Below are 24876 nucleotides of genomic sequence, written 5' to 3'. Positions count from 1 at the left end.
GGGGGGGGGGGGGGGGCAGGGCCTGACAGGTGAGCGTCACCTGGATGCTGCTCAGCAACGCCGCCCCAGACTCGGCAGGTGGTGCCCTCCCGCTTTACAGAGGAGGAAGCCGTCCACTGTGAGGGCGGCACGTTGGGGGCACTCTGCCCAGCAAACCCTCACCCCCGCCCTCTCTTCTGGCAGGATCTGCAGCGAGGGGCCCAGCTTCCGAGAGCAGTGTTCCGGTGCCAGAGGCAGGAGGGGGGTGGGGACACCAGGAGGACTTCCTGGAGGAAGCAGCGGGAGCAAAGGTCAGAGGTGGCCAGGTTGCTTGCTGTCAGGTGCACAGTCCAAGACAGGACGCCCCCAAGATAAGAGTCCGCTACGGCCCGGGGGCAGATGTGGCCTGTGGCCTGCAGGGAGCCCTGGGCTTTGTATTTTAAGGGGTTGCAGAAAGAAGATCGTGGGGCAGAGGCCCCACGTAGAGTGGCAAAGCCTGGAGGTCTGCTGTCTGTACGGGATGCGCGGGCACCTGACCGCCGGGTCTAACCTCTTCGTCTCTGAGGCTCCAAGCCCCCCCCCCAGCTGTCACCATCGAGGACAAAGACCAGGTGTCGCGATGCCAGGCCCTGCCCGCGATCCCGTCCTGTGCCCCCAGGCTGCTCCAGGCCGCCAAAGACAGGAGGGACCCGCGCACCCCCGCCTTCAGCCTGGGGTTGGGGACAGGCCGACGGCGAATGGAGGGCTCTGAGCTCAGATGCGGCCTCTTCTCATTCTGCCTGTGCCCAGACGGCTGACCTGGGGCAGCGTGTCCCTGCAGCGGGAGGAGTGGTGCCCCACGCCCGGAACCTGGGGACGCGACCCTGTCAGGGACGGGCTCTTTGCAGACGTGATTCGCTGGGGATGCTGGGGGGAGGCCCGTCCTGAACGGGGTGGGCTCCAGAGCCCGCGACGGCGGATTCCTGCACGTGAGCCCCTCCCCCGTGCTCGGCTGCCCTGGACATGATGGAGGTGACACACAGTGTGGACCCTGACGCCCATCTCGCTGGCGTGACAGCAGGAAGGACGTGTGGCCTCAGGCCTCCAGTCCCAACTCCGGTCCCCTTTCTGCCCTGCCGTCAGCCTCCGTCGGAGCCACTCATTCAGGGACAGCCACCCACCCACCTGGTGGCCCTCGGAGTACAGGCCTGTCCCACAGCAGGGGCCGGGTGTCTCTGAGCCCGGCTGTGGGCACCAGGTCCGCCCCTCCCTTCCCTTCCCAAGGATGTGCTGGTGCTGTCTTCACTGTGTCTTGGGGGAAGGGGGGCCACCAAGCTAGACACCTGGGGGCAGAAGGGGGAGGGGGCCCAGGCCCGGCCTCGGGCTGTGCGCCTGCTGTCTACCTCCTCATCTAAGGAACGGCTCGGGGACTGGGCGGGTCCCGTGTGAGCAGCTGGGACAGGGCGAGCCCTGCACGCGGCCGAGATGACCATCAGCCCATCAGCCGACTGTCAGGTGCAGCTGGNAGGAAGTTTAAACACCAGTAAAAATGTTTAATTGTCACTTGCTGTAAGTCAAAGAGCAGATCTCAGGGAAGGAAGCAAAGTCAAGGGAGACAGTGTCTCTGAAGGGTCCCCCCCCACCCCCAGGTGATGCCGGGAGCTGTGGGGTCTCCCCCAGTTTGCCCAAAGCCTGTTTGGGGGACTGTCCTCCCCAGGGCAGCAATCCGGGCCCCCCCCGCACCTTCCCCCCACTCCCTGCTGCACCCCAGACGCCCTCAGGCTGGGGATGGAGTTGGGGTTCAGGCTCCTGGGGAGAGATTAGCTTTAGGCCCCAAATTCTTCAGTGCTTCGTGAAAACACGGTGTCTCCTCGCGTAAAGAGCGCAATCAGTGCAAGGACACGGCGTGTGTCCCGACAGCCACCGCGCCACGTGAGCTCCCAGGACAGAACCCGCAGGGCTGGCGGGGGAAACGGGTCGGGACACAAAACTCAGACACCGTGATGGACACGTAAAGATGGGAGCCTGATAAACCTGCGTGGCTGCTGGTAGGTTCAGTGGTCACGCGCCTAAGGACCGTGATGAACGCAGCCACGTCTCGACACAGGGACGGCCACAGCGGGGGCGGGCGCGGGGGGCGGCGGGGGGCGGGGCTCAAGCTCAGGGGCCACCTGTCCCCGCCCAGCTGCGCGGCGGCAGCTGCAACCGTGCAGAAAACTTGTGACTTATGATCAGACTCTGCCCTGAACCCCGCATGGAGCTGAGGCACAACAGCCACCTCGGAACCGTCCCATCGCGGGGCCTGCAGACGGCGTCACATGTCACCTGGCTGTCCCTGTTGTTCCCAGCAGCACAACGTGACACGGGGCTGCCGAGCGCCAGGAGGGAGGCTGGCGGTGCCGGGTCCCAGGGGCCTCATCACATCACATCAGGGTCATGGGCTGCGGAAGGGGGTCCCAGAGGGACGAGGCGGTGGCGGCCGCTGGACCCTTGGGTGGCAGGTGATAAGGGTCTGAGCACCATCCAGCCACCCCTCACCCCAGACCCTCGGCAAGGCTCGCGGGGTCGAAGCCCTGACCCGAGGCTGACGCTGGAGGGGCCGAGGCTCTCCTTCCGCTGGTCTCTGTTCACGCACCTCACAGGACCCTGACCTCAGACACCCCAAAGAGAAGCCGGGACACCAGTGCCCGACTCTGCCCAAAACAGCCATAACCCAAGCTGATGGTCCCCGGGAGTCGGACATGAGCCTGGCAAAACCAGGCGGAGGGGAATAAAGTCCTGGTTCTGCCGCTGACACAAACGACGAGCCTGGCGGGTCACGGGGTTCCTCAAAGGCCCATGGGGTGCCTGCCACGACGGAGCTGTGCTGTCCCAGGGCCGAAGCTCGGCCAGGGCGGCCGAGGTCCCTTTGCCAGCGGCAGGCAGGCGGGCCCCTCACGGGAGGTTCTAGATGGGCGTCCGCTCTGATTATCTGGAAACGAGACTTCACATCACACCGGAGAGCCAGGCATGCCCCGTGCTCTGTGAGCACGTGACACCAGTCCGGTCACGGCCGAACCGCGGGGGGCTGACTGCGTGGCACCGGGGGACGCCCTCCACGCGGCCTGAACGCAAGGCTCCTGCTGCCGCGGCTGCGGGCCCCGAATGCACGGCTGGGAAAACACCAGATTTCACTGAGGCCAGGGACCTCCTCCCGAGCTGGCCGTGACCCCTGGCAGTCTGGGCGCTTCTGGGACGAGAGGCACGTTCTCTGCAGCTCTCCCTCCCCCAGACGCACAGCCCTCACCACGGCCCCCCCAACGGCGGCATCCCCGGGCCTGACCCCCAGAAAGCCAGTCCACACTCAGGGCCAAGGCCCCGCCCCCTCCAACGAGGCTCCAGGCACCCAGAAGCCCGGAAAACGGGTGGGCAGCAGAGTAACGGCTCCAACACGTCCACGTCCTCACCCCTGGGACACGTGAACATCCCCTCGCACGGCACGGGCATCTCTGCAGCGGTGATTTTGTGTGGGCTTCTGCGGTGGGGAGAACGTTCTGGACTATCCAGGGGGCTCCAAGTCCCCACGAGGTTCTCATCGGAGACGGGTCAGAGTGTAAGCCCGGCAACCGGCAGGTGTAGGAGGGAAGGGATGCTCCCCGGAGCGTCCTGAGGACCCGGCCCTGCTCACACCCCAGCCCGGCTTCAGACCTCGAGAACAGAAGAGCGTGTGGTTCTCAGACACTGAGCTTGCACGTCTGTTACGACAGCTGCGGGGCCAGGGGCACAGGACACCCCAGTTCTCGTCTCTGCTCCGTGCCTGGCGCTATTCTGGGCCCCACGAGACCAGGGCTGTTGCTGTCCTGTTTGATAGGTGGGAAAACTGAGGCTCAGAGGAGCAGGTCGGGTCGCATGAGATCCGACAGATGTGTCCCAGGAGGACACGGGGGCTCGTCACATAGCGCCCAGGATGCCCCGTGATGTGGGCACTGCCGTCCCTCATCTTAGGGGCCAGGACGGGCGCCTGGGGCTCAGTGGGTTGGGCGTCCGACTTCAGCTCAGGTCAGGACTTCACGGTTTGTGGGTTCGAGCCCCGCGTCGGGCTCTGTGCTGACAGCTCAGAGCCTGGAGCTGCTTCGGATTCTGTGTCTCCCTCTCTCTCTGCCCCTCCCCCAGCTTGGTCTGTGTCAAAAATAAACATTGAAAAAAAGAGACACCAGGACAGTGCGGCACAGGGAGGTGACGTGAGGTGTGAGAGCTTCGTGTCCGGGAAGAGGCGCCCGGGCTGGAGACAGGCTGGGAGGCTGCGGCTTCCTCTCCGAGGGGACCCGGGCCTGACTGGATGCAGCCCTCCCAGCACCAGGCACCGCAGGACAGCAGCGGGGGGCACAGTGCCCAGTTCTGCCCAAGGACAAGCTGACCTCGCAGAGCCGCGGGGGTCCCCGACACGGGCAGAGGGCAGACCTGATCGGCCTGGCCACCTCAGGCCCAGGGTCGGAGGGAGTCCCAGGGCCCCGAGCTCTGCCTCTGCTCTGGCTCAACGCGGCCCATCCCAGACCGGAAGCCCAGATTTAACAGAAACCCGGGGAAGGACGACAGCTGCTTCCAAAGACGTGGAAAACCAGTGTGGTGGGAACAGGGGCCCGGCGGCCCCTCCGAGGGGACACAACAGGGCGAGGCTGCTGTGCCCTCAAGGAAGGTGCCCAGAACCACGGTGCCACCCGCTGTCCTGCTTTGGGCGCGTCCCCGCAGGACCGGGGTGAGGGGGTCTCGAAGAGGGCTGCACACACGTCTACGGCAGCACGGCTCACGGCAGCCACGGGGTGGAAGTAACCTGAGCGGTCACAGAGGGACGGCGCACACACAAAGTGTGGGCCATCCCGACGGCGGAAGGCCACTGGGCCAGGAAGGGGCAGAGATCCTGACGCCCGCTACAGCCCAGAGGATGCTGTGCTCAGTGTGAGAAGCCTGCTGCCACGGGACAGACTCCACGGACGCAGAGCCACTGGGGGGTGGCGGGGCCGCACTCCAGTCGGCGAAGACGGAATAGTCCTGGAGGTGCTGTGGTCGTCCGGCAACGGTAACCTGCACTGCACGGCTGACCTCGCCGGGAAACGGCCGACTTCTCGCTACGTGTATCTGACGACATTGCAGACTTCGTGCTGACCCGTCAGTCGGGGCCCCTCCACCGAGCCCCGACCTGGCCTCCAAATCTTCCCGACCCAGGGCCCTCGGCGGCCACACCGGCTGTGGACGGCGGCCAGTGCCCACCCGGAGTCGCTCCCGCCACGGGGCTGCCTCAGGCCTCGGCCGTGGGGGCTGCAGTGGGGACCTGGTCACAGCAACAGAGGCCCAGCCATCTCCCGGCCGAGCTGCCTGCTGAGCAGGGAACAGGTGCTCAGCCAGAGCAGGGACCCGGGGCCACGGCGTGGGAAGACACGGTGCTCCACACTTGCCGCCGATGGCCGTTCGGGGCTCAGGTCCACACCCCCAAGCTGGCGGCGTGAGGAAGGACAAGGTTGGGAAGAACAGCCCCCTCCGGCCTGTCAGAATCCACAGGTGGAGACAGACAGAGCCCTGTCCGAATACTCTAGGCTCTTCCAGAAGGCAGAGAACACAGAATTCTCCACCCGGGGGCTCTGCGCGTGGGGTTCAAATCCCAGCCCAGCCGGTCAGGGGTCTGCGACCTCGGGAAGCCATGCTCGCTGTCTGGCCCTCGCCCGTCTGCACGCTGAGTATTTGCTGAGCGCCTGCCCAGCGCCAGTTCACGCCAGGCCCCGGAGACACAGCCTCACGCACAGGCAGCCACAGCGCCAGGGGGAGGAGCACTGAGGGAGGAGGGACGACGTGGGGGGTGGGGGGGAGACCAGGCCAGCCACACACCCTGAGGAGACGGGGCTGGCACAGCCCCCAGGTGCTCGGGGAAGGTGGTGCACGGCAGGGACACAGCCGTCCTCAAGAGTGACTCCTTGCCCCTCTCCCCCATCCCGGGGCGCATGGCCACCCAGAATGGGGACTACATTTCCCAGCCTCCCTTGCAGCGGAGTGGCCATGTGACTCAGTTCTGACCAATGGGGTGTGAGCACAGTGCCCACATGCCCTCCCTCTGGTCACGCCTTGCAGGGGGCCCGGCATGGGGTCATCTGCGGGAAATAAGCCCCTCCCGTTGAGGCCACCGTGAGCTTCACTGTGGTAAACAAGACGAACGCACCACGCGCAGCCCTTCCCGTGCACAATCCGGGAAAGGACTCCTCGCAAAGCCTCTTCCCCTCCCCAGGCCGGAGCCCCGTACCCGTTGGTAAGGAGTCCCCAAGGCTACAGCACGTTGTCATGGCAGCCGGAGCCAACTAGCATCCGAGGGGCAGGGGGACACACGTGCCCCGAGCAGACGAGACCCAGAGCATGAGCACAGCTCTACCTCCTCGGCTGTGACATGGGCCCAGGAGGAAGGACCAGGACCCTGGAGCGCCCGGCCCACAGTGACCAGCTGGGGCGGCTTGCCGGCGACCCCGAGCCCACCGTTGCAGCCCCACCGCGGGGAGCCGTGAACTCGGGACGATTCACAGAAGCCGCTGGGGGAGCGTAAAGGGAGCTCAGAGGGCAGTGGTGGCAGTGCGTTGTGCGCTCTTTCTGTCCCCGCACTTGACCCGGAGCCTCCGAGGAGGCGAGCCCAGCAGGGTGTGGACCCGGACCCCGGCCAGCGCTGGGCCGTTAGATGCTTTCACCGCCACCCAGCAAGTTCTGGTACAGCAAAGTAGGAAATGAAAAGTCACGCGGATGCGGGGGGTGCCCGATCCCCAGGCAGGGAGACCGAGGCTGAGCGGCAAAGCTGCCGTGAAGGGCCCACGCGGGAGCCAGGCCTGGCGGCCTCCGTGTGACAGGACAGCCACCAGCCTCCGTCCCCACCCCCCACCACGTGTGGAACAAGGTCTTCGAGCAGGAGGCAGAGCAGGGCCACCACAGGCCCCTTCTAGCCCCAGGCACCACCCCCTCTGACCCCCGAGGCTCGCGGCTGGCACCAGCCCTGGCCAAGGTGACCACCGGCAACCCGCCAGGCACCCCCTCTGCGCACTCGCAACAAAGAGCCACTCGTCTGTGGGGACGAGGCTTTCCAGACTCGGCAGGGATCTACTGCGAGTCTTTGCCAGGGGAGCAGCGCACGTGCGAGGCCACCCGCAGGCTGGGTGGAGCAGTGGCCAGACCCACGGGAACAGCATCTGTGCGCGGATAGACGGGACCCAGAGCCCGGCTGGAGAATTGCTGAGTTCGCTGCAGGTTCACACCAGCCTGGACGATCCCAGGGTGGAAACCGCAGTGTCGACTACTGCAGTCCCCAAGGCCTTCCCGGTGGTGGGGACATGCTGAGCATTCCACGAACATCTCCCTGTTCCGTTCTGCTGCCCTGGGAGTGGTGCTGACGTCCAGAGGAGGCAACGGAGGCTCTGGCCCCGCGCCCACCACGCCTGCTCCTCAGACGCGTCCATCTGCGTCAGAAAGAATCCCTTCCTTTCTGTATCTGCTGCGCGGAGAAGCAAAGTCCTGACTTCAGGGGACTCACGGTCCCAATGAATTAAAAATTCTCGCAGCTCAGGACAGATGCCAACACAGAGGGCTCACGGAAAGGGAGCAGCCGACTCCCCTCCTCAGAGTCGAGCTTGAGTTCTGAGAGGTACATCTGAACTGGGTCCTGAGGGTTGTATAGGAGCTCACGGGGCTGAAGGAAGGGCATCCCTAGAAGGAACAGCATGTGCAAAGGGGAAGGCTGCCCAGGGGGTGCCGGGCCCCGGTGCAGGCCGTCCACCAGGGAGAGGTGGGATCCGAGGCCAGAATTCAAGGAGGGCTGCGTTCGGCCGGAGAGTCTGGACTTATTCGCAGAGATCAGACTCCTCCTCCCCCAGCTGCTGAGGTGCCGTCTGCCGACGGCAGAGACGACCAAGAGGAGGCGCTGAAGACGGGCAGGGAAGCTCTCCCAGCGGAAGGTGCCGGTCACCGCCCTCAGCTCCGACACAGACCTTCCATCCAGCTGGGTCGATCCCCGGTGCGGGTCCCAGACCCCCAGACAGGCCACCTCTGTCGTTTCCACGCCAGCTAGTCTACTGGTCTTGCTGGGCCTCCGTGGGCCAGTCTGACAACCCCGCGTCACAGAAAATGCCCGGTGGGGCTGGACCCCGACTGCCGGATCTCTCTGCTCCCCGAAATGGTCTTGTTCCCACAGTGCCACCAGCAGGCGCTCAGCCCCTAGGAGAGGAGCAGGCCCACGGGTCCTTTTCGGGCACTGGCCCAGTAGGTCACCGTGTCAAGCTTGGCCAAGCCTTGGGGCCCAGAAGGGGACAGTCACCATCTCAAGGGGGCTTGTGGCTGCAGGGCCGAGCCCTCTGGGAGGGCCCCCCCGTGCCGTGGGGAGAGCAGAGGGGATCAGGGCACGTGGCCCCTGCTGCTGACCCTGCCGCTCACCACAGCCACGCCCTGAGCCCACCCGGTCACGGGGAAGCACCGGCGAAGCTGTGGGCTCAGGAAAGTTCTAGGCATTAAGCCACAAGGCCAGAATTCAACAGTCCAAATGTTCATAAACATGTACCTCTGTTTTCCTCTGCTTTAAAGCCGGGGGGTCATATGACACACGGGGCGTTGAAGCCTGTGCGTTGTCCTTTAGCCCCACAGCAAGAGCGCCCTGAAGGCGGCTTCGCTCTGGCCAAGGAGTGGCTCTGAGTGGACTTTGTGATGCACAGAAATGTTCAGAGTGTCTGAATGGAGGCACGATTACGAGCTACAGAAGGAGCATAACGCACTCCTGTGCAGGCGCGTGCGGCCGCGGGCGCAGGAGATCACCCGTGAGGGAAAGGTCGCGACATGACAGCGGCGCTCTGCGGGGTTGGGCCCGGAGCCCGGGTTTTGGTCGGACTCTTCATCTTTAACGAGGAGAGGAAGGAACCGTAGTATCAGGACCAGCTGGGGGCCCACGGGCTGGCCTGAGACCAGAGTAAAGAAAAGCCAGGCCGGCGAGGGGTCCGGCTGCTGAGCCCCGGGCGTGGGGTCCCACCTGCCAGCACAGCCCCCCGGGTCACGGCGAGCGGACCCTGCTGCTGCGCAGGGCTGGCTCGGCCTGGTTCCATCCAAACTGCGCAGGGCTCCAGAGGGACGGGCGGCCGCGGCCCGCCTGGGGACGAGCCAGTGAGTGGAGGGGCTCCGCCCTCTGGTGCCCCGCGGACCGGCCAGCGGCCTCAAGAGCGCCCGACGGCCTCCGGGGGCTGGGCTGGCACCGGGATGCATTTCAGCTTAGGCGCTCTGCGTACCCGTCAGGCTGGGCCAGCCGCGTAGCCAGCCCAGACCTAACACGTTTGTTTCCTGTTCGCCCCAAGTCAAAACCAGGCGCTCCGGAAGCAGCGCAGCGGGTGGCGGCCGCCGCCCTCACCAGGAGACCACGGCCTTTTCTGAGCCTGCTGTGTCCTCGGAGCCAGCACACCTGGGGCCTTCTTGCGGACACACACAGTGGTTCGGCTGGCTGGGATTCCTTCTCTCCCCTTCTCTGTCCCTCCCCTGCTCGCTCACTCTCAAAATAAACAAACAAAAAAAGAGTCAGATGCCTAAGTGACTGAGCCGCCCAGGCACTCCAAATTATTTTCATCTTTATTATTTTTCTAATGTTTTATTTTTGAGAGGGAGAGAGAGCAAGCAGGGGAGGGGCAGAGAGAGAGGGAGACACAGAATCTGAAGCAGCTCCAGGCTCCCAGCTGTCAGCACAGAGCCCGACGCGGGGCTCGAACCCACGAACCGCGAGATCATGACCTGAGCCGAAGTCGGACGCTTCACTGGCTGAGCCCCCCAGGCGCCCCATTTTTATCTTTATAGACGAGATGGCAGGATGCCTGGAATTTGCTCCCAGAGTAACCCTGGTCAGGGTCTGGAGGCCGAGGGGACTCAGGAGCTCCCAGGGGCTCGAGCCAGGTGAGTGGCCAAAGGTGTCAGAGTCCTCCCTCTGCTTCTGCACACACTTGAAATTTTCCATAATAAGGGACACATAAAAGGACACACCCACGTTCACAACAGCAGCCAGAAGGTAGAAGCAAACGGAGTGTCTACCTTCCACGCAGACAAAGGGACGCGGCTCAGCCATGAAAGGGAAGCGCTCCCCCCCCCCCCACACACACACACACACCGACAGACTGGAGACACTGCCTGTGGAATCAGCGGTCGCAACACGACACGCTTGCAGGTCTGCACTTACACGGGGGCCCTGAGCGTCCGATCCACAGATGGGAGAGCAGGTGGGGGGCCAGGGGGCCGCGGTCTCACGGGCCCAGAGCTCCAGTCTGGGGAGAGAAGCTGGTTCTGGACATGGGGGTGCTGGTCACAGACACTCCGAAGGTACTTAATGGCCCTGGACCGCCCCCCTAAAATAGTTCTGATGGAAAAGTCTACGTTGTGTGTATTTTACCACAACTCAAGTTTTTAAATCAACAGGTGTTCCCGACTGACGGTGGCTCCCCTCCCAGGTGCGACAGGGACCTCAGTGCCTTTGATCCTCGACACTGGCTCTCCCGACCACCATGCGTGTCTGGTGAAGTCAAGGGCCTGGGGTGGCGGTGGGGGGAGGGGCATTTCAGGCTCCTGCCCTGGGAACGGTGGCTTGTGCAACCAGAGCCACAGGACCACAGTGCCCCGGGGAGAAGGGGGACGGGTCGGTGGCAGCAAGCCGGCCCTGCGGCTACGCGGGACCCAGTACCAACAGGGCAGGGAGGGAAGTGGCCTCGATTTAACCTTCCTTGTCGCCCCAGGAAAATTCCTACTCGAGGTGGCTTTCAAAGCCGAGAGGAAGTGATGAATCCGCAGGAGCCAGGGAGGGCGGGGCCACATGCCCTGGGACCCGGGGTGAGGCCTCCCCCCCCAGCAGAGGGAATGAGAGGCCGAGGACCCCAGCAACGGGGTAAAGGGGTCACGCACGGTACGGGTCACGGACCTCCCTTCCGAGGCTCTGGGGGCGCCGTCCGCCCCGGACCGTGCTGCACCATCCGTACTCTCGCCAGCCACAAGGGGGAGGTGTTCTCCCGCCACGGAGGCCTGGAGGCAGAGCTGGGACTCTGACGTCTACACCCACAGGGGCCCATGGCTGGGGGCTCAGAGGAGGAGGGTGTGGGGGCCAGAGAGGCTAAGGGAGATGGGAACACACATCTCGGCCCCTGGGTGTTTGGGTGGCGCCGAGGGTCAGGGTCCCGAGCAGCTTCAGCCGCTGCCCCAGGGACCCAGGCTGGGGCGGCCATGTAATAGCACCGCTGGCAGATGAGCTCTGCAGGGCGTTGGGGCCGGAGGGACCGGGTCTCCCTGGCGACACCAGCTGGGACGCTGTCCCTAGGCGCCCCGAGGAGCCCCGTGGGGTCAGGGGCTCAGAGCCCTGCAGCGTCACCACCTGCTCTGGAGGGGCCCCTCCCTCGGTGCCACCCGGTCCCTGGCCCAGCCCCCGCCCTCCCCCAGACGGCACATGGAGGGGGGGCTCCAGCCTCCAGGAGCTCAGCCTCAGGAGGGGGTTGGACTCCAGCAAACAAACGCAACTGACGGGGAAGAGGGAGCAAGCACTGAAACCCCAGATCACAGCAATTCTCCAGGGCAGACGCGCACAGGGCTGACGCGTACATCATTATCTCGCCATCGGGGAAGCACGAACAGAAACCCCACGGCCCCAGGGGTGGGGGAGGGGACATTCAGACCGACAATAACAAGAGAGAGTGGGAGCAGAGGGTGGCAGAGAGACAGAGACAGAGAATCAAAGAATCCCACGCAGGCTCCGTGCTCAGCACAGAGCCCAACCTGGGGCTTGATCACACGACCCTGGGGCCATGACCAGAGCCGGAATCAAGAGTCAGACGCTTGGGTACCTGGGTGATTCAGCTGGTTGGGATTCTCTCTCTCTCCCTCTCTTCCTGGCAGGGATGGGAAGAAACCGGAACCCACCGCACTGCTGGTGGGAATGCAGATCAGGGCTGTGGCCGCGGGGCCGGTCCCCAGAAAGTTAAACGTAGGACTGGCGTGAGGCCCGGCAATTCCGCTCCGAGGTGTGCCCGTCCACGCACACACCCGTCCGTGAACGTTCACAGCAGCAGGATCCGTCACAAGGTGGAAACCAGCCACGCCCCTCACGCTGGAGACGCACATGTGGCCCAGCATGGTCACTCAGAGGCTTTCCAGATCATTCCGACATGGGTGCTGCGAGCTGACGTCTCCCCCTCCCTCTGGATTGAGGGCTGCAGGGTGGGGAGCACAGAGCTGCCAGTCCCCTGACGGACAAGGGGACGGACACAGAGAGGGGCAGACAGAGCCCTGACGTCACCTGAACCTCTGGATCCAGCCGTGCCCGACGGCAAGCCACGGAACAAGAGCCACACGGCCCCTTTTTTCTTGAACTAATGTGAGCTGTGGTTCTGTTGTCTGCAGCCCTGATTCAGGCACCGAGTCCCCCTTACAGACACACGTCTGCAGGGACAGGGGCCAGAGCCGCTCTTCAAGGTCCCCCAAAGCAAACATTTCGGGGCTCTGGTCACACAGACTACATAGATCCTTCCGCGGTGGAGACAGAGGTCAGCCACGTGCTCGTGCGGTGAGGGGCTCCCGTTCCCCATCCGGTTCCTTCCATCCCTGCCTGCGAGCTGGTGGGGACCTGCACGCCCCCTGGGTGCCAGCCGTGCCAGGTGGCCCAGGGCCTGGCAAGGCCATTGGCGGGAACTGGGGGGGGCAGGGGAGGCCCGGGTCACAGCCTGGAGGAGGCGGCGGAGGGCGGGACGAAGGCTGAGGTTCCAGGGGAGGAGTGACTGGGGTGTTTTGAGAACAGTGGCATCTGTGAGCTCCGGAAGGTTCTGTCTGAGACCGAGTTCAACCTGCTTCTGTCCCGTTTTACAGAGTTGAAAACACAGGCCCAGAGGGGTTGCCTGAGGCCGGAGAGCTACCGGCCGGGCCACTTACCACCTCTCGTGAAGATGGGCTCAGGGTGCAGCAGGGGGCTGATTTAGGGGGGCCATCCAGGAGTCACCAAGTCTGGGGACACACCACCGAGACCAACCTGACGCCCCTTTCTCCAGGGCCTTGTAAAAGGCACCAGGCTCCCTTGAGAGGAGCTGAACTCAGGGGACCCCGGGCTCGCCAGGACTTAGCCAGCACGGGCTGGCCCCCCGCGTCCCACCCACCCACGCGGCCAGCGGCCGAGTCCCCGGCTCCGTGCGTTCCGTCAGGTGGCACAAACGGAGTGAGGGGCCACGAGCCCAGTCACGTCCGACAGCACACACCCCGGCCCCGCGTGCGAGGGGGCCACACCGTGGGGCGAGGCGCAGGCGCGGGAGGCGCGGGAGGGCGCTGGGGAGCACCACCGCCAGGAGGCACAGCACCCGGGCCCGAGCTCAAGCCCACGGACCTCCGGGACGGAACCCAAGGTGTGCCAGCGCACGCGGCCCCGGAAGCAGCAGCTTCTCGCCCCCAAGCGAGCCCTCGGCTGGCCCTGACCCCGGCCCCTTCCCAGGCTCTAGCACCCCACTCCCCAGTCGGGAAGCCTGTCCTAGCAGGTGGGCACAACCCCCCCCCCACCCGGCGGCAGGAAGCTCGGTACCCTGCAGAGAGAGCCGGCTCCCTGCGGGGTGGGAAGGGGACAGGCATGACCATTCTAGAGAGGGGACCAGGGGTGACAGCCCGGCCGCGGGCAGAGGAGCGCAGGGGCCGGTCTCCACACACACAGCGGCTTTAACGTGCATCTGCGGGGACTCTGGAGGGCAGACACCAAAGAGCCTCAGTGGGCAGAAGTGACGGCGTGAGCAGGGGAGACACGGGGGGCGGCTGTGACCCTGCGCACGCCACCTAACACCTCCTATAGGGTCCCCTGTGATTACAGGGCCACCCGATCTTGCACGATCCGCTCCTCTCAAAATCCTTCACCACCTCCGCCACGGAGGGTTGCGTACCCACAGGGCCCGAGGATCCCGAGGACGGGGTCTCTGGGGCTCGGTCGGCCCACGCAGGGAGGAGCCCCTCAAAGACAGCACTCAGCCAGGGCTGCCCCGTGGGTGCCCCACAGGGTAAATCAGGGCAGCCTTCCTGCCAGGCCACCCGGCAGCATCTACCACCAGCTCCAACCGCACGCGTCTCCTAGCCGGCAGCGCCTGCTCTGGGGGGCGACGCTACAGGGACATGCCAGCCAGCGGCCCGGCGGGTGGGCGAGCACAGCCCCGGCAGCCTCGTCTGCACGACTGAGCAATCAGACGCGCCCAGAACGCTCAGAGTCGGGGTGGACCAGCGTGTGCATCCATGTCCCCCAATATCATGTACCCTTTAGAGAAACACACAGGTCTGGACACCCTGAGACGGAAACCCGTCCCTGATGGGAGCAAGTAGAAAAGACAGACCAGGGAACACCGCGGTCAGCCAGGTCCCGTGCCTGTAACGGGAAGCCACGAGGGGGAGACACGCGTATCCACATATACACGGAGAGAAGCCTGACAAAAATGTGCGTCGACCCTTGTCCACGGTTTCCACGCCCCACAGTCAACTGAGGTCTGGAAGAGGAGGCTCCCCTTCTGACGTGTGGTCAGAGGTCCGTGGTGGCCTGAAGGGGCGCCTGGGTGGCTCAGCCGGTTAAGCGTCCGACTTCGGCTCAGGTCATGGTCTCACGGTTCGTGGGCTCGAGCCCCGCGTCGGGCTCTGTGCTGACAGCTCAGAGCCTGGAGCTGCTTCTGATTCTGTGTCTCCCTCTCTCTGCCCCTCCCCTGCTCACACTCTGTCTCTGTCTCCCAAAAATAAATAGACGCTAAAAAAAATTTTTTTAAGAGTTCCGTGGTGGCCTGAGGCTTTGTCACACGCCCAGGTTGGAGCACTTCACCTCCTCCGGGGACGTTTCACCCTCCCACGTCGCCAGAAGGGGACAGAGGTTCTGGGAGAGGCCACGTTCACGTCCCTTTCATCAGCGCTGCTGTAGACGTTTAGTGTTTGCCTCTGCCTCAGCCTAACCTGTAAACTGAAGCTCCTCGTAGGTGTGATGTCTGGAGGACACGTGCTGTGGGCAGGGCTGGGTTCTAGCCACGGTTTCAGGCATCCGCTGCGGGGCTTGAAACGGACCCCTGGGGATGGCTGGGGGAAGGGTCGCCGCAGTCCCCTCTGAGGAGATGAACTGGTCTGGGCAGAACACAGTTCTGTTATACCAGTCATTTCATGGTTTTAACGTTTTTTTGTGGCTCTATCACTTTAATAAGAAATAATGTTAAAAAAAAAAGAACCCCCTCCCCCCCAACTTCAGATCCTGGAAGTTTTGTTTCCTTCAAGAAGGAAAGATGCCTCCGCCTCCCTGGACGCTGTATCTGAGCCCGGGGAACGGCCTGGTGCAGATCCAGACCTCCTGGCGGCCGTGAAGGCAGGGCGCCGAGGGCCTGCTGCAGACACACCAGCTCGGCCTGGGCATACAGCAGGCGCTCAGGAAGGGGCTGGGGAGTTGGAAGCCCCTCCCGGAGCAAGCCTCCCTGAGGGTTAGCACGCCAAATCCTTCCTGTGCTGGGGACCACGCTCTGTTTAGAGAGCACTTCGTGGAAGCCAGCCCCCCATCCATGAGCGAGGGGTCCCAGAATTTGGTCCGGGCCTGAAGGGGCAACACCCTGGCGGCATACCCAGTCCTGACGGCGCCACTGCCTGGCTCTGAGACCTGGGCCCTGCACCCTGGGCCATCTCCCCACCTCCCGCCCAGAGCAGCCGCCCGCCTGCCCGAGGGATGCGCACAGTGGGGGCCAGGGAGCCCTGCCCGCCCCGAGTGTGGGAGGGGGAGGCTGCCCACCTGTCAGCAATGGCCTCTGCCACCCGAGTGCCTGGTCAGGGCCCCTCCCGCCTCCTCCCACCCACAGTTGTCACTCAGCCAAGCGTCACATGACGCAGACGCCGGCTGATGGCCAGCACCCGTCTGCCCTGGCGACCCAGCCAGCCTCATGCACAGGGACGCGCGTCCTCAGCTGCCCAGCCACCCCCAGGGCCTCCCAGCACGGCCCCGCGTGCTGCCCACGCGCCCCGGCCCAGCTGGGGCTGCTCCCCAGAAAGGAGAGTCCCCCTCAAACAGCACAGCTGCCCCGACGCCTCCCGGGACACTGCCGGCTCCCGGCGCCAGGCTGCGGGTTAGCGCCACGGGGAAGCCGGACGAGGAAGTGGGGGTGGGGCAGACTGTCCTTGGGTCATGGTCCTGGCCTGCCTGCCCAGCGTGTTCTGGTTCTCTGTCCCCTGACGAGCCACGGTCAGCCTGGGGCAAACCTGGCCACGCAGGGGCGTCTGGGGTCCGTGTGCGTGTCGCACGCTCTGGTTCTCATCGGCGTCTGCAGGAGCGCCCACCACGCCTGGGCGCTGGGCTAAGCAGCGCTCAGATGCCACCTCACGCAATCCCCACAACGCAGGACGCCGGGGGAACTGACCTCACCACCCCTGGGGAGTCTGGTGACAGCCCGTGGCTGCACAGTGAGCCCCCCCCAATCTGCAGGACGCCAGGGCCCGGCAGCGGGGACACTGGGTACCCGAGCAGGGAGACAGTTCTCACCCGGAGGCGCTGCCTTGCTGGACCCAGGAGGGTCCACGCTGCACCTCAAGAATCCAGGGGTCCCTCGGTCCCCTTGGAAAGGACAGCGTAGCCGAGGCAGCCCCTGTGAGCCTCGTGCCCCGCCCCAAGGAGGCCAGGTCCCCAGCCCCGCAGGAAGCTGCCCCTGACAATGAGGGCAGGTGGGCCCTGAGCCTTCATCCGCCCAGAGCGCGGCTGGTGCAGACGCAACATGACCGGGCCGCACGCTGTTCCAGGCACCACGGATTCGTGAGGAGACCACGCCTGGCCTGGCCTTCCTGCTCCGGCAGAACAGCACGCACACCTGGGGACTCGGTGCCTCCTTGGACGGCTGTCCGCCACTGCCAGAGGCGCANCATGGCGGGGGGGAGGGGGGCGGGGGGGCTCACAGCACCTGCTCAGCCGCCTTCTCCAGCACCATCGACCAGCTCAGGCCGCTGCTGAGGTGTCCCGGGGCCGCCACGGGGCGGGAGACAGACTGGCCCACCCCCAGCTCGGCTTCCGCCAGTGCCTTCCTCCCGGGAGGGGGCGGGGGGGCCGGACTGCTGCGCGACATAGGGCAGCCGCTGGACGCTCACGCGAGACGGCCTCCGGGCCAGGCGTGCTGCACGCTGCCTTCTCACTAGCGGGACGGGTTTGCATTGTGACCACAGGCTGGTCCCTGGGAAGACGGCCCCTCTGATGAGGTCCCAGCACCGACAAGGATCTCAGCCTCTCAGGGGTGCACTGGTCAGCGTGCCTTGGGGCCCCGGGCAACTGCCCTACACGGAGGTGGGGGCTGGGACCCAGGCTGCAGACACGTCCCCACCCTGCAGCCCCCTGGCTGTGTGGCCCAGAGAAGAGGACCACGGGTCAGAACGCTGCCCCCGACCATGTTTCCCAGGAAGGCCCATGTGCTTATCCCCTCCCTCCACACCTATTTCCGCAGAGCTGGCCCCCGCCCCCCGAGGAGGGTCCTGGACACCCTGATGGGGACCCAGCCAGGGCCCAAGGAGGGAGTGGCGGCCCCTCTCTGTCCCTGCTGTCTTGGCCTGGCCGTCTCTTGGCTGTGACAATGACCAGGGTCCTCCTGGGGGCAGCCACGCCGCAGCCACCGAGGCCACTTTCATGCTCCACTGGAGGGTGGGCCTCGGGGCTTCTGGGAGGCTGACCCAGCCTTCACACGGGCTGCGCTGTCCCAGACAGAGTCAGAAAAAAGAGGCAACGGGCCTCTGAGCCCATTGAGAAAATGCAGGAAGCGGGGGTCCATCCTGCAGCCTCGAAGGGAGGCTTATCCTCCACCCTACTGCCTCCAGCGGGGGGCCCGGGGGCCAGGAGCCCCACACAGCTCAGAGTCACAGCCCAAATGTGCAGACGCATCCACTCTCCCCGCCACAAAAAGGCCTTGGGGTTGGAGGGGCAGCGGGGGACCTGACACGGTCCAGGGGAGGGGGACAGTGGCGTGCGCCGGCCCCACGCAGGCTGAGGGCACCGTGCGTCACTCCGTCCCGTCCCTCAACAGGGAACCCAGCCCAGAGAGGAGAAGCATCTTCCCCAGGCTGCTCAGCAGTGATGGGCCTGAGCCCGACCAGGGTCCGTAGACTCCCTGAGCTGCGGCTCCCGAATTCTCAGACCTTCGCCGCAGCAGGGGCCATCACTGCCCCTTCACAGACAGGGAAACCGAGGCTAAGAGATTGAAACCGGGGCCCCAAGAGGAGCTCCGCAAGCGTGCGGACTCTGAACTCTGCCCACAACACGGGCTCAACTCCTTCCCGGAACCCAGAGCCCCGTTTCTGTGGGGTTTGTCAGACAACCGCCCTGTGTCCCCCGTCCTCAGTCCCGGGGAAGCTCTCCTGGTCGCTGGACCTTAAAGTCATTTCTGCAGACCCTCCCCTGAGCCCTCACACCACCTCACAGACCCTGGGCCGAGAACTCAGCCACGGGCCAGAGACGAGCTGCCGTGAGGGGACCCCGGATCCTCGCCGCCGCCGTCCCCTGCCCTGTAACTGTCTCTCGTCCGCGAAGGTCAACAAGCCAAATACAAAAGGTAAAGAAATGAACGCCTGGAAAGCAGGAAATGCCAGATGCCAGCCAGAGTCTGGATGACGCAGCCGTCCGAGGCTGACGATGCCTTCTTCCTCTTACGCTCTGTGTTCTAATTTTTCTCTATGAGCGCCTGTCACATTTATACTGGAAGAAGTAACTATCAAACCTAATTTCATCTTAAATCCCCAGAGGAGGAGTCATAAATGCTGCTTCTATTTATTTCCAGGCCTGAGTGTACGTAGGGGAGGCGATGAGGGGCGAACAGACCGATTTTGGACCTCGGTGCTCAGGTGGTGACTCCGCTTTTCTCTTGGTTCCTTAGAATGGATTTCGTTTCCCTCTAAAACCTGGGACGTTGGGAGCGGTAGATACTCTGGCGATAAACGGCATCTACCAGTTTTGTTCTCTTACTGCTCAAAGCTCACTGAAAACCAGAACCAAACACACTAAAACTTTAGTTAGCAAAGTTGGGAAGCTTTCCTGCCCCTGGCCAGGAACACAGAAGCATCCAGAAAGATGCCGCGGTGTGTCCTCCCAGAAGCCTCCTGCCCAGGCAGCCTGGGGCTTCTAAAGCAGTCCCCAGGACCCCCTCCCGAGCCCCTGGGGTAGACCCTCAGGTCCCACCGTGACCCCGGAAAGCACACACACAGGACAGAAAGCTTTCGGGTAACTCGTCAGGAACGGTTTCTTTACAACCCAGGCGTGTGGCCTCCGGGGGAGGGGGGGTGGCGCGTCCGGGCTTTCAACAGGGCCACTCCCTCCCAGCTGCGGCAGGAGTCCCTGCTGTCCACGGCCTCGCCGGCACATGGGCCTACGCAGCCCCCGGGGAGCCGGTCCTGAGCCCCTTCTCCAGCTCTGAAGCCCCCACCCTGCACAACACCAAAGTCACCTTGAAACCCAACATGGCGCCCACCAACAGCCAACTTGGGACCGGTGCCAGGTGCCTGGCAGCCCTGCTGAGCCCCGAACTCAGTAAGGGCCACAACTCGCAACAGCGTTTGGCCCCCAGCACCTTCCCAGGCGCCCCAGCCAGTCCCTGCAGTCGGGGCTGTGTCCTGGGGCCCGTGGACAGCAAGGCCCGCTTCCTTCCTCCCCACTTCGTGGCAGCACTGGGCCCGCAGCCTGGCGACGTCACACCTTGGTCTCCCCAGCAGAACAGCCCGCCTCCTTTATCAGTCACCCCTCCCTGAACACACACCAGCGCAGAACAGACAAAGGGGACGCTGTCCAGTCGGAGGGAAGGCCGTAGGACCCAGAACCTCCTCCGGCCAACCGCTGCCTGGCCCCGCCCCACCCCACCCCTAACTTCCTCCAACCACTGCCTTCCAGCCCTCCACCTGAGAACCCCGAGGAACCCCGAGTTCTCACCCCTCCCCCACCTCCCCGAGAACCTTCAAGGAACACCCCCCACCCCCGGGTTCCACGGGGCACAGTCCAGAAACACCGGCGCCGCTCCCCAAACAGACCAGGCCCCGCCGCGCAGCAGCCCGCGCCCCATCCTACCTGGAGGCCGCGATCTCCGCCTTCTGCTTGGCGATGGTGGCGGCGCGCTCGGCGGCCTCCACCGCCCGGTCCACCTTCTCGCGGATCTTGCTGGCGCGCAGCGGGATGAGGTTCTTGCGCTTGCCGCTCACCAGCACGTTCTGCTTGTACTTGCCCTCCTCCTTGGTGCCGTCGGGGAAGGTCATGCAGCCGTAGCCGTGCCGCCGGTTGCCGGCCCACTCGCCCTCGTACTTGAGCCCGTCCGAGCGCTGGCTCACGCCGAAGCCCGAGCGCTTGTCACTCTTCCACTCGCCCACGTAGGTCTCGGTGGTGGTGGCGTCGATGTCGTCCTCGATGACGGCCAGCTCGGCCTCGCCCTCGCCCAGGCTGATAGTGGAGTGGATGTCGCTGGCGGTGGAGCTGACGGTGCTCATGCCCGCCTCGCTGCGGAACGAGCTCTGCTTGCTGCGCTGGCTGGCCAGGCTGCTCTTGGACTCGGACTTGCGCAGCTTCAGGCCGCTCAGCAGCGAGCGCCGGAACAGCCCCTTCTTCTTGCTCTTGAGGCTGTCGGAGTCGCTGTGCGCCACGAGCACGAAGCCGCCTCGGGACACGGCCGGGCTGCCGGCCGCCGGGGACGCGTCGGGGTGCAGCGCGGCGCCGTTGGTGTGCTCGCTGCGCAGGGAGTTGATGGACGTCCTCAGGGGCGAGCGGATGACGGCCGCCATGCCGTAGGGGACGCTCTGCCGCACACCGTAGCCCTGGCGCATGCCGCCGGCCCACTGGCCCTGGTAGGTCCCTNATCGAGGCCGACCATCGATGACTTCGTAAGGACCCTTGTGCCCACTTCCTACGGCTGCATCTCGCCCTCTTAGAAGTTGGGGAGGGAGGGGGGGTGTCCGAGTCTCCTGCAGAGTCGGCTGGGAACGCAGAGCGCCCCCTGCACACAGGCCAAGCCCAACCCCGAGGGGGAGCGGCGGGAGGCCGACCAGGAGGGAAGCACCTTCTCAGCGAGTGACGCCCACCTGTCGTGGGGGACACGGCTCCAGGCCACAAACCCCATACGAGTGGATGGGGGCAGCGGGAGGGCAGGAAGGGTTCGGAAGAGCAGTAAGCGGGGGCATCTTAAGCACTTGGGAACATGAGGTATCGCACTCAGCCGACCAGACGGCCCCACGGGAACCCGGAGCAGAAACGCCAAAGCACTTGCACGCCACGTTCCCAGCGGCGTCTTCGGACGGCCAGCGGGGCACAGCCTGAGGGCCCGTCGGTGGGCGCACGGAGACACCAAGCGGGCCTATCCGTACAGCGGAATGTTACCAGCCGTGATACCCTGACTCCCGCTACAGCACGATGAACCGCGAGGACTTTACGCTCCGGGAAACAAGCCAGTTGCAGAAGGACAAATACCTGTGACCACACTTACGTGAGGCCCAAGAGTCCAATTCAGACAGAAGAATGGCGGGTGCCAGGGGCTGAGGGGAGGGAGGGACAGGAAGCTGTTTAATGGGGTCAGCTTGTGTCTGCGGTGACGGAAAAGTTTTGGAAGTAGACAGAGGCTATGGTTACACAATACTGTGAACCTAACGCCACTGACCCACATGCTTAAAGAGGGATCAAAATCGCAAATTTTATTAAATATATAACATCTCACCAAGAAAGAATAAAAAGGAAAAATAAATCAGCAAAACCAGGCTTGTATTACTGGTTGCGTGATGGGAACCTCTCTGACCCTCAGTCTCCTCGTCTGTAGAGGGAGGGCGAAAACCCAAGGGTTCCTACAGTCACTGCCAGGCCTCACTGGGCACCACTGAGGGGCTCCCCACCCTGGAAGGGCTTTTCGGAGAAAATGGGGATCTGTCCCCTCACTCTTCCAACTCGTGGTCACAGGAGCGATATACGGATTTTACCTGCCCCACAGTGTTTTTATAAAAAACTGGAGCGGCCAACATTTCAAAGTCAAGAGGCTTCACATGAAAGCTCAGCTCTTGTTTCTCCTAAAAAAATTACAGGATCCGGCAACCCTGGATCTCTGTCCTCTAGATAGGGCGCCCCTCCGGCCTGCCCCACTCCCCACTGCTCCCTACTGTCTCCCACGCAGGCCATCTCCTTCACGTACCTGCCCTGCACCAGAGTGAGACAAACCAAGTGTGGGATCCAAAGCCTTGTAACGTGGCCCCAAAAGATGTCAGTCACTGATATGCCACTACCCACCACGGTCACCCACACCCCCAAGTCAGAACAGGTCCTGACCCTCCAAGGGCCCGTCTGAGACCTTATCCACACAGCCTGCCCTTACTCACTCCCCACCCAATCCAGCCCAGCTGGCGCCCCTCCTCAGGAACACCTAGGGCCCCCCAGCCCACGGAGCTGACCACGCAGGACGTCCAGCATCCCACAGACCGGCCCCGGAGAGCGGCTGGGTTCAAGTTCAACCACGTTTGCAGGACAGGTCTCCAAGCCCAACCAGCTTGCCAGCTCCCCAGAGGAGGGCCTGGTATTCTAGACCCGTTATTCTCCTCAGGACTCGAGCCCGGCCTCGGGTGGGGACAGATGTGGCCGGGGCGAGGGGCCAGGACAAAGGACCAGAGAGCCCTTTGCACCAGCAGACAGCAGCCTGTCCATTTAAAACGTGACCCACAACACAGGTGCTTTCTAGGAGCTGAGCGGTCACCAGGGTTCTCGTGAACCCATCCTGGGCGGGGCCGGGCTCAGCTGCACATGCACTTCAGCCCAATCGCATGGAACTCATCCCACGGGTGCGGAGGGCATCTGCACCCCACGCTGGACAGTCGGCTGGTACCTGCAAAGCTGGGTGGGGGTGAACCCCGCTGGGGGGCAGTCCTGGGCCCACTGCCTCAACCCAGCGCTCTTCCTGCCTCTGGCTGTCTGTGCCAGGCCGTGGGCACCTTCTTCTCTGGAGGGTAGGATGTGGGTTTTACCCGCATGCCCCATGTCGTCCACCGCACCCTTCCCAGACTCAGTCAGCCTGTAAGCGGGGGATGGGATGGACAAAGGCAGTGGCTGGCTGTGCCAGCAGGCACACCAGTGTGGCCCACACTGGGACCCAGGGCTGTGAGAAGGACCCTGGACCAGGCTCGGTGGTCCTGGGTGGCTCCTTCCCTGCTTGAGGGTGGGGAGGCCTGGGGCCAGCGGGCCGTTGAAGGCCTCCTGCGCCCAGTCCAAGCTGCGAAGGGGCTGCCATTGCAGGGACTCTCACCTCGAAGCCCAGGGTGCCACTTCTACTTGTGGGTTGGGGACAGGGGGTCAGATAAGGGACGGGATGCAGAGTCTCACACGAACAGGTGATTTGGGGGAACATGCTGCAGGGGACGTACTTCTAGAAAAGCCTTTGGGGAGGATCTGAAATTCATCAGAATTTGGTGGTTTAGCCGCCACCTGGCCGGCACCCCAGGTTTTGCTGAAGCGAGGGCACCAAAGGTGGCAGGCTCCCTCCCAAGGCTGAGGACCGCGTGCTCGGGGAGCAGTTAGGAGCGGGCCAGCCTGGGTTCGAGTCCTGGACCTGCGACATGGGGAAAGGCTGCTTTGACCTGTGCCTCAGTTTCCTCTGTACGATGGGGAAGGTGGCTGTGCAGGTAAAAAGGAGGTAATGGATGTGAAGTGTGGGAAGTTCTTTTTTTTGTTTGTTTGTTTTTTTTTGTTTTTATTTTATTTTATTTTATTTTATTTATTTATTTTTTTGGGGGGGAAGGTCCTTAACACTCAGCTACGATAACTACTCTCTATCTTCTAAACCTCAGGAAGTCCAGGGACGAAGCAGAGGTCATGGAGGGGCTGAGGCCCGCACAGGGCACACTCGGCCAAGAAGCGGGAAGGCAGGATTTGAGCCCAGGGCGCTCCATCCCCACCCCCCCCGGCCTGCCACACTGGCCTCCTACAAGCCACGCACCTCTGCAGGGAGCCCTCCCCAAACCTTATTTGCTCATCTCCGTGACTGTGGAGCGCCGCCTACAGAGGAGCCGAGCTGGACACGTACACACAGCTCGCGCCCCAGGCCAGGGTAAAAGCCGAGGGGAAGGGTCCCGACGGGCAAATCCGGAGACGGCACGGTGGCAGGTGCCGGGACAGGGGACGGGGTTTTCCTTTCTGGGGGGATGAAAATAACCTGGAACTAGACAGAAGTAGGAGTTGCTCAACACTGTCAATGTGCCACGGGCCACTGAATTGTTCACTTTAAAATCATTAATTTCACATTATGTGGATTTCCCATCAGTTTTTTAAAGAATGGAATGATAGGCAGCAGAGAAATGAATAGAAACACAGTGGGAAAATACGGATTTCAGACTCCCAAAACTAGGCGAAAGGATTGCTGACTGAGTTCTTAGGGACACTCAGAGCAGACACACACGGGCTTTAAAACAAACTCCTGCGGCCGACGGGGCCTGGCCGAGCAGAGCCGGGAGCAGGTGTGCTGCGTGCCAGGCAGCTGAGTCCAGACCTGGGCCTGGCGGGAGGGGGCGGGCGGCTAGCCGTGCCCGCCGCTGTCTACACAGTAACACTTCGTGAGGAGCCGGGCGTGGCAAATCTTCCTTGGCCAGGGTGTGCACTTTTGTTGCATCAGCATTTTTAAATATTTTTTTAAGTTTTTATTTATTTTGAGGGAGACAGAGACAGTGTGAGTAGGGAGAGACGGACAGAGAGAATTCCAGGCGGGCTCTGCACGGTCAGCACAGAGCCCAACGCGGGGCTCAAACCCGTGAACCACGAGTTCATGACCTGAGCTGAAGTTGGACCCTCAGCTGAGCCACCCAGGCGCCCCTGTACCTGCAATTTTGCCCCCAGTGGGAACTCATCTCGGAGGCTACAGTCGATGTCGGTAAGAAACCAGATTTCAACATCAGGAAAACCCTGCAGACCAGCTC

The 24876-nt window shown here is 63.7% G+C and overlaps 1 protein-coding gene across 1 annotated transcript in view; it reads right to left on the bottom strand.

The window, feature by feature from the left end:
• The window catches only part of JPH3 (junctophilin 3), a 71597-nt gene that overhangs the window by 17076 nt on the left and 29645 nt on the right, over positions 1–24876 (bottom strand). Inside the window, exon 4 of the mRNA XM_077754182.1 lies at positions 20018–20792. Within this exon, the coding sequence (XP_077610308.1) occupies positions 20018–20792 (775 nt within the window). The remainder of the gene's footprint in view (positions 1–20017; positions 20793–24876) is intronic.

This window comes from Crocuta crocuta, unplaced genomic scaffold (assembly GCF_008692635.1).
Source record: "Crocuta crocuta isolate KB4526 unplaced genomic scaffold, BGI_CrCroc_1.0 scaffold61, whole genome shotgun sequence".
Lineage (NCBI taxonomy): Eukaryota > Metazoa > Chordata > Mammalia > Carnivora > Hyaenidae > Crocuta > Crocuta crocuta.
The sequence above is the reverse complement of the archived record's forward strand: the minus strand, read 5'-3'. Positions and strand labels throughout refer to the sequence as shown.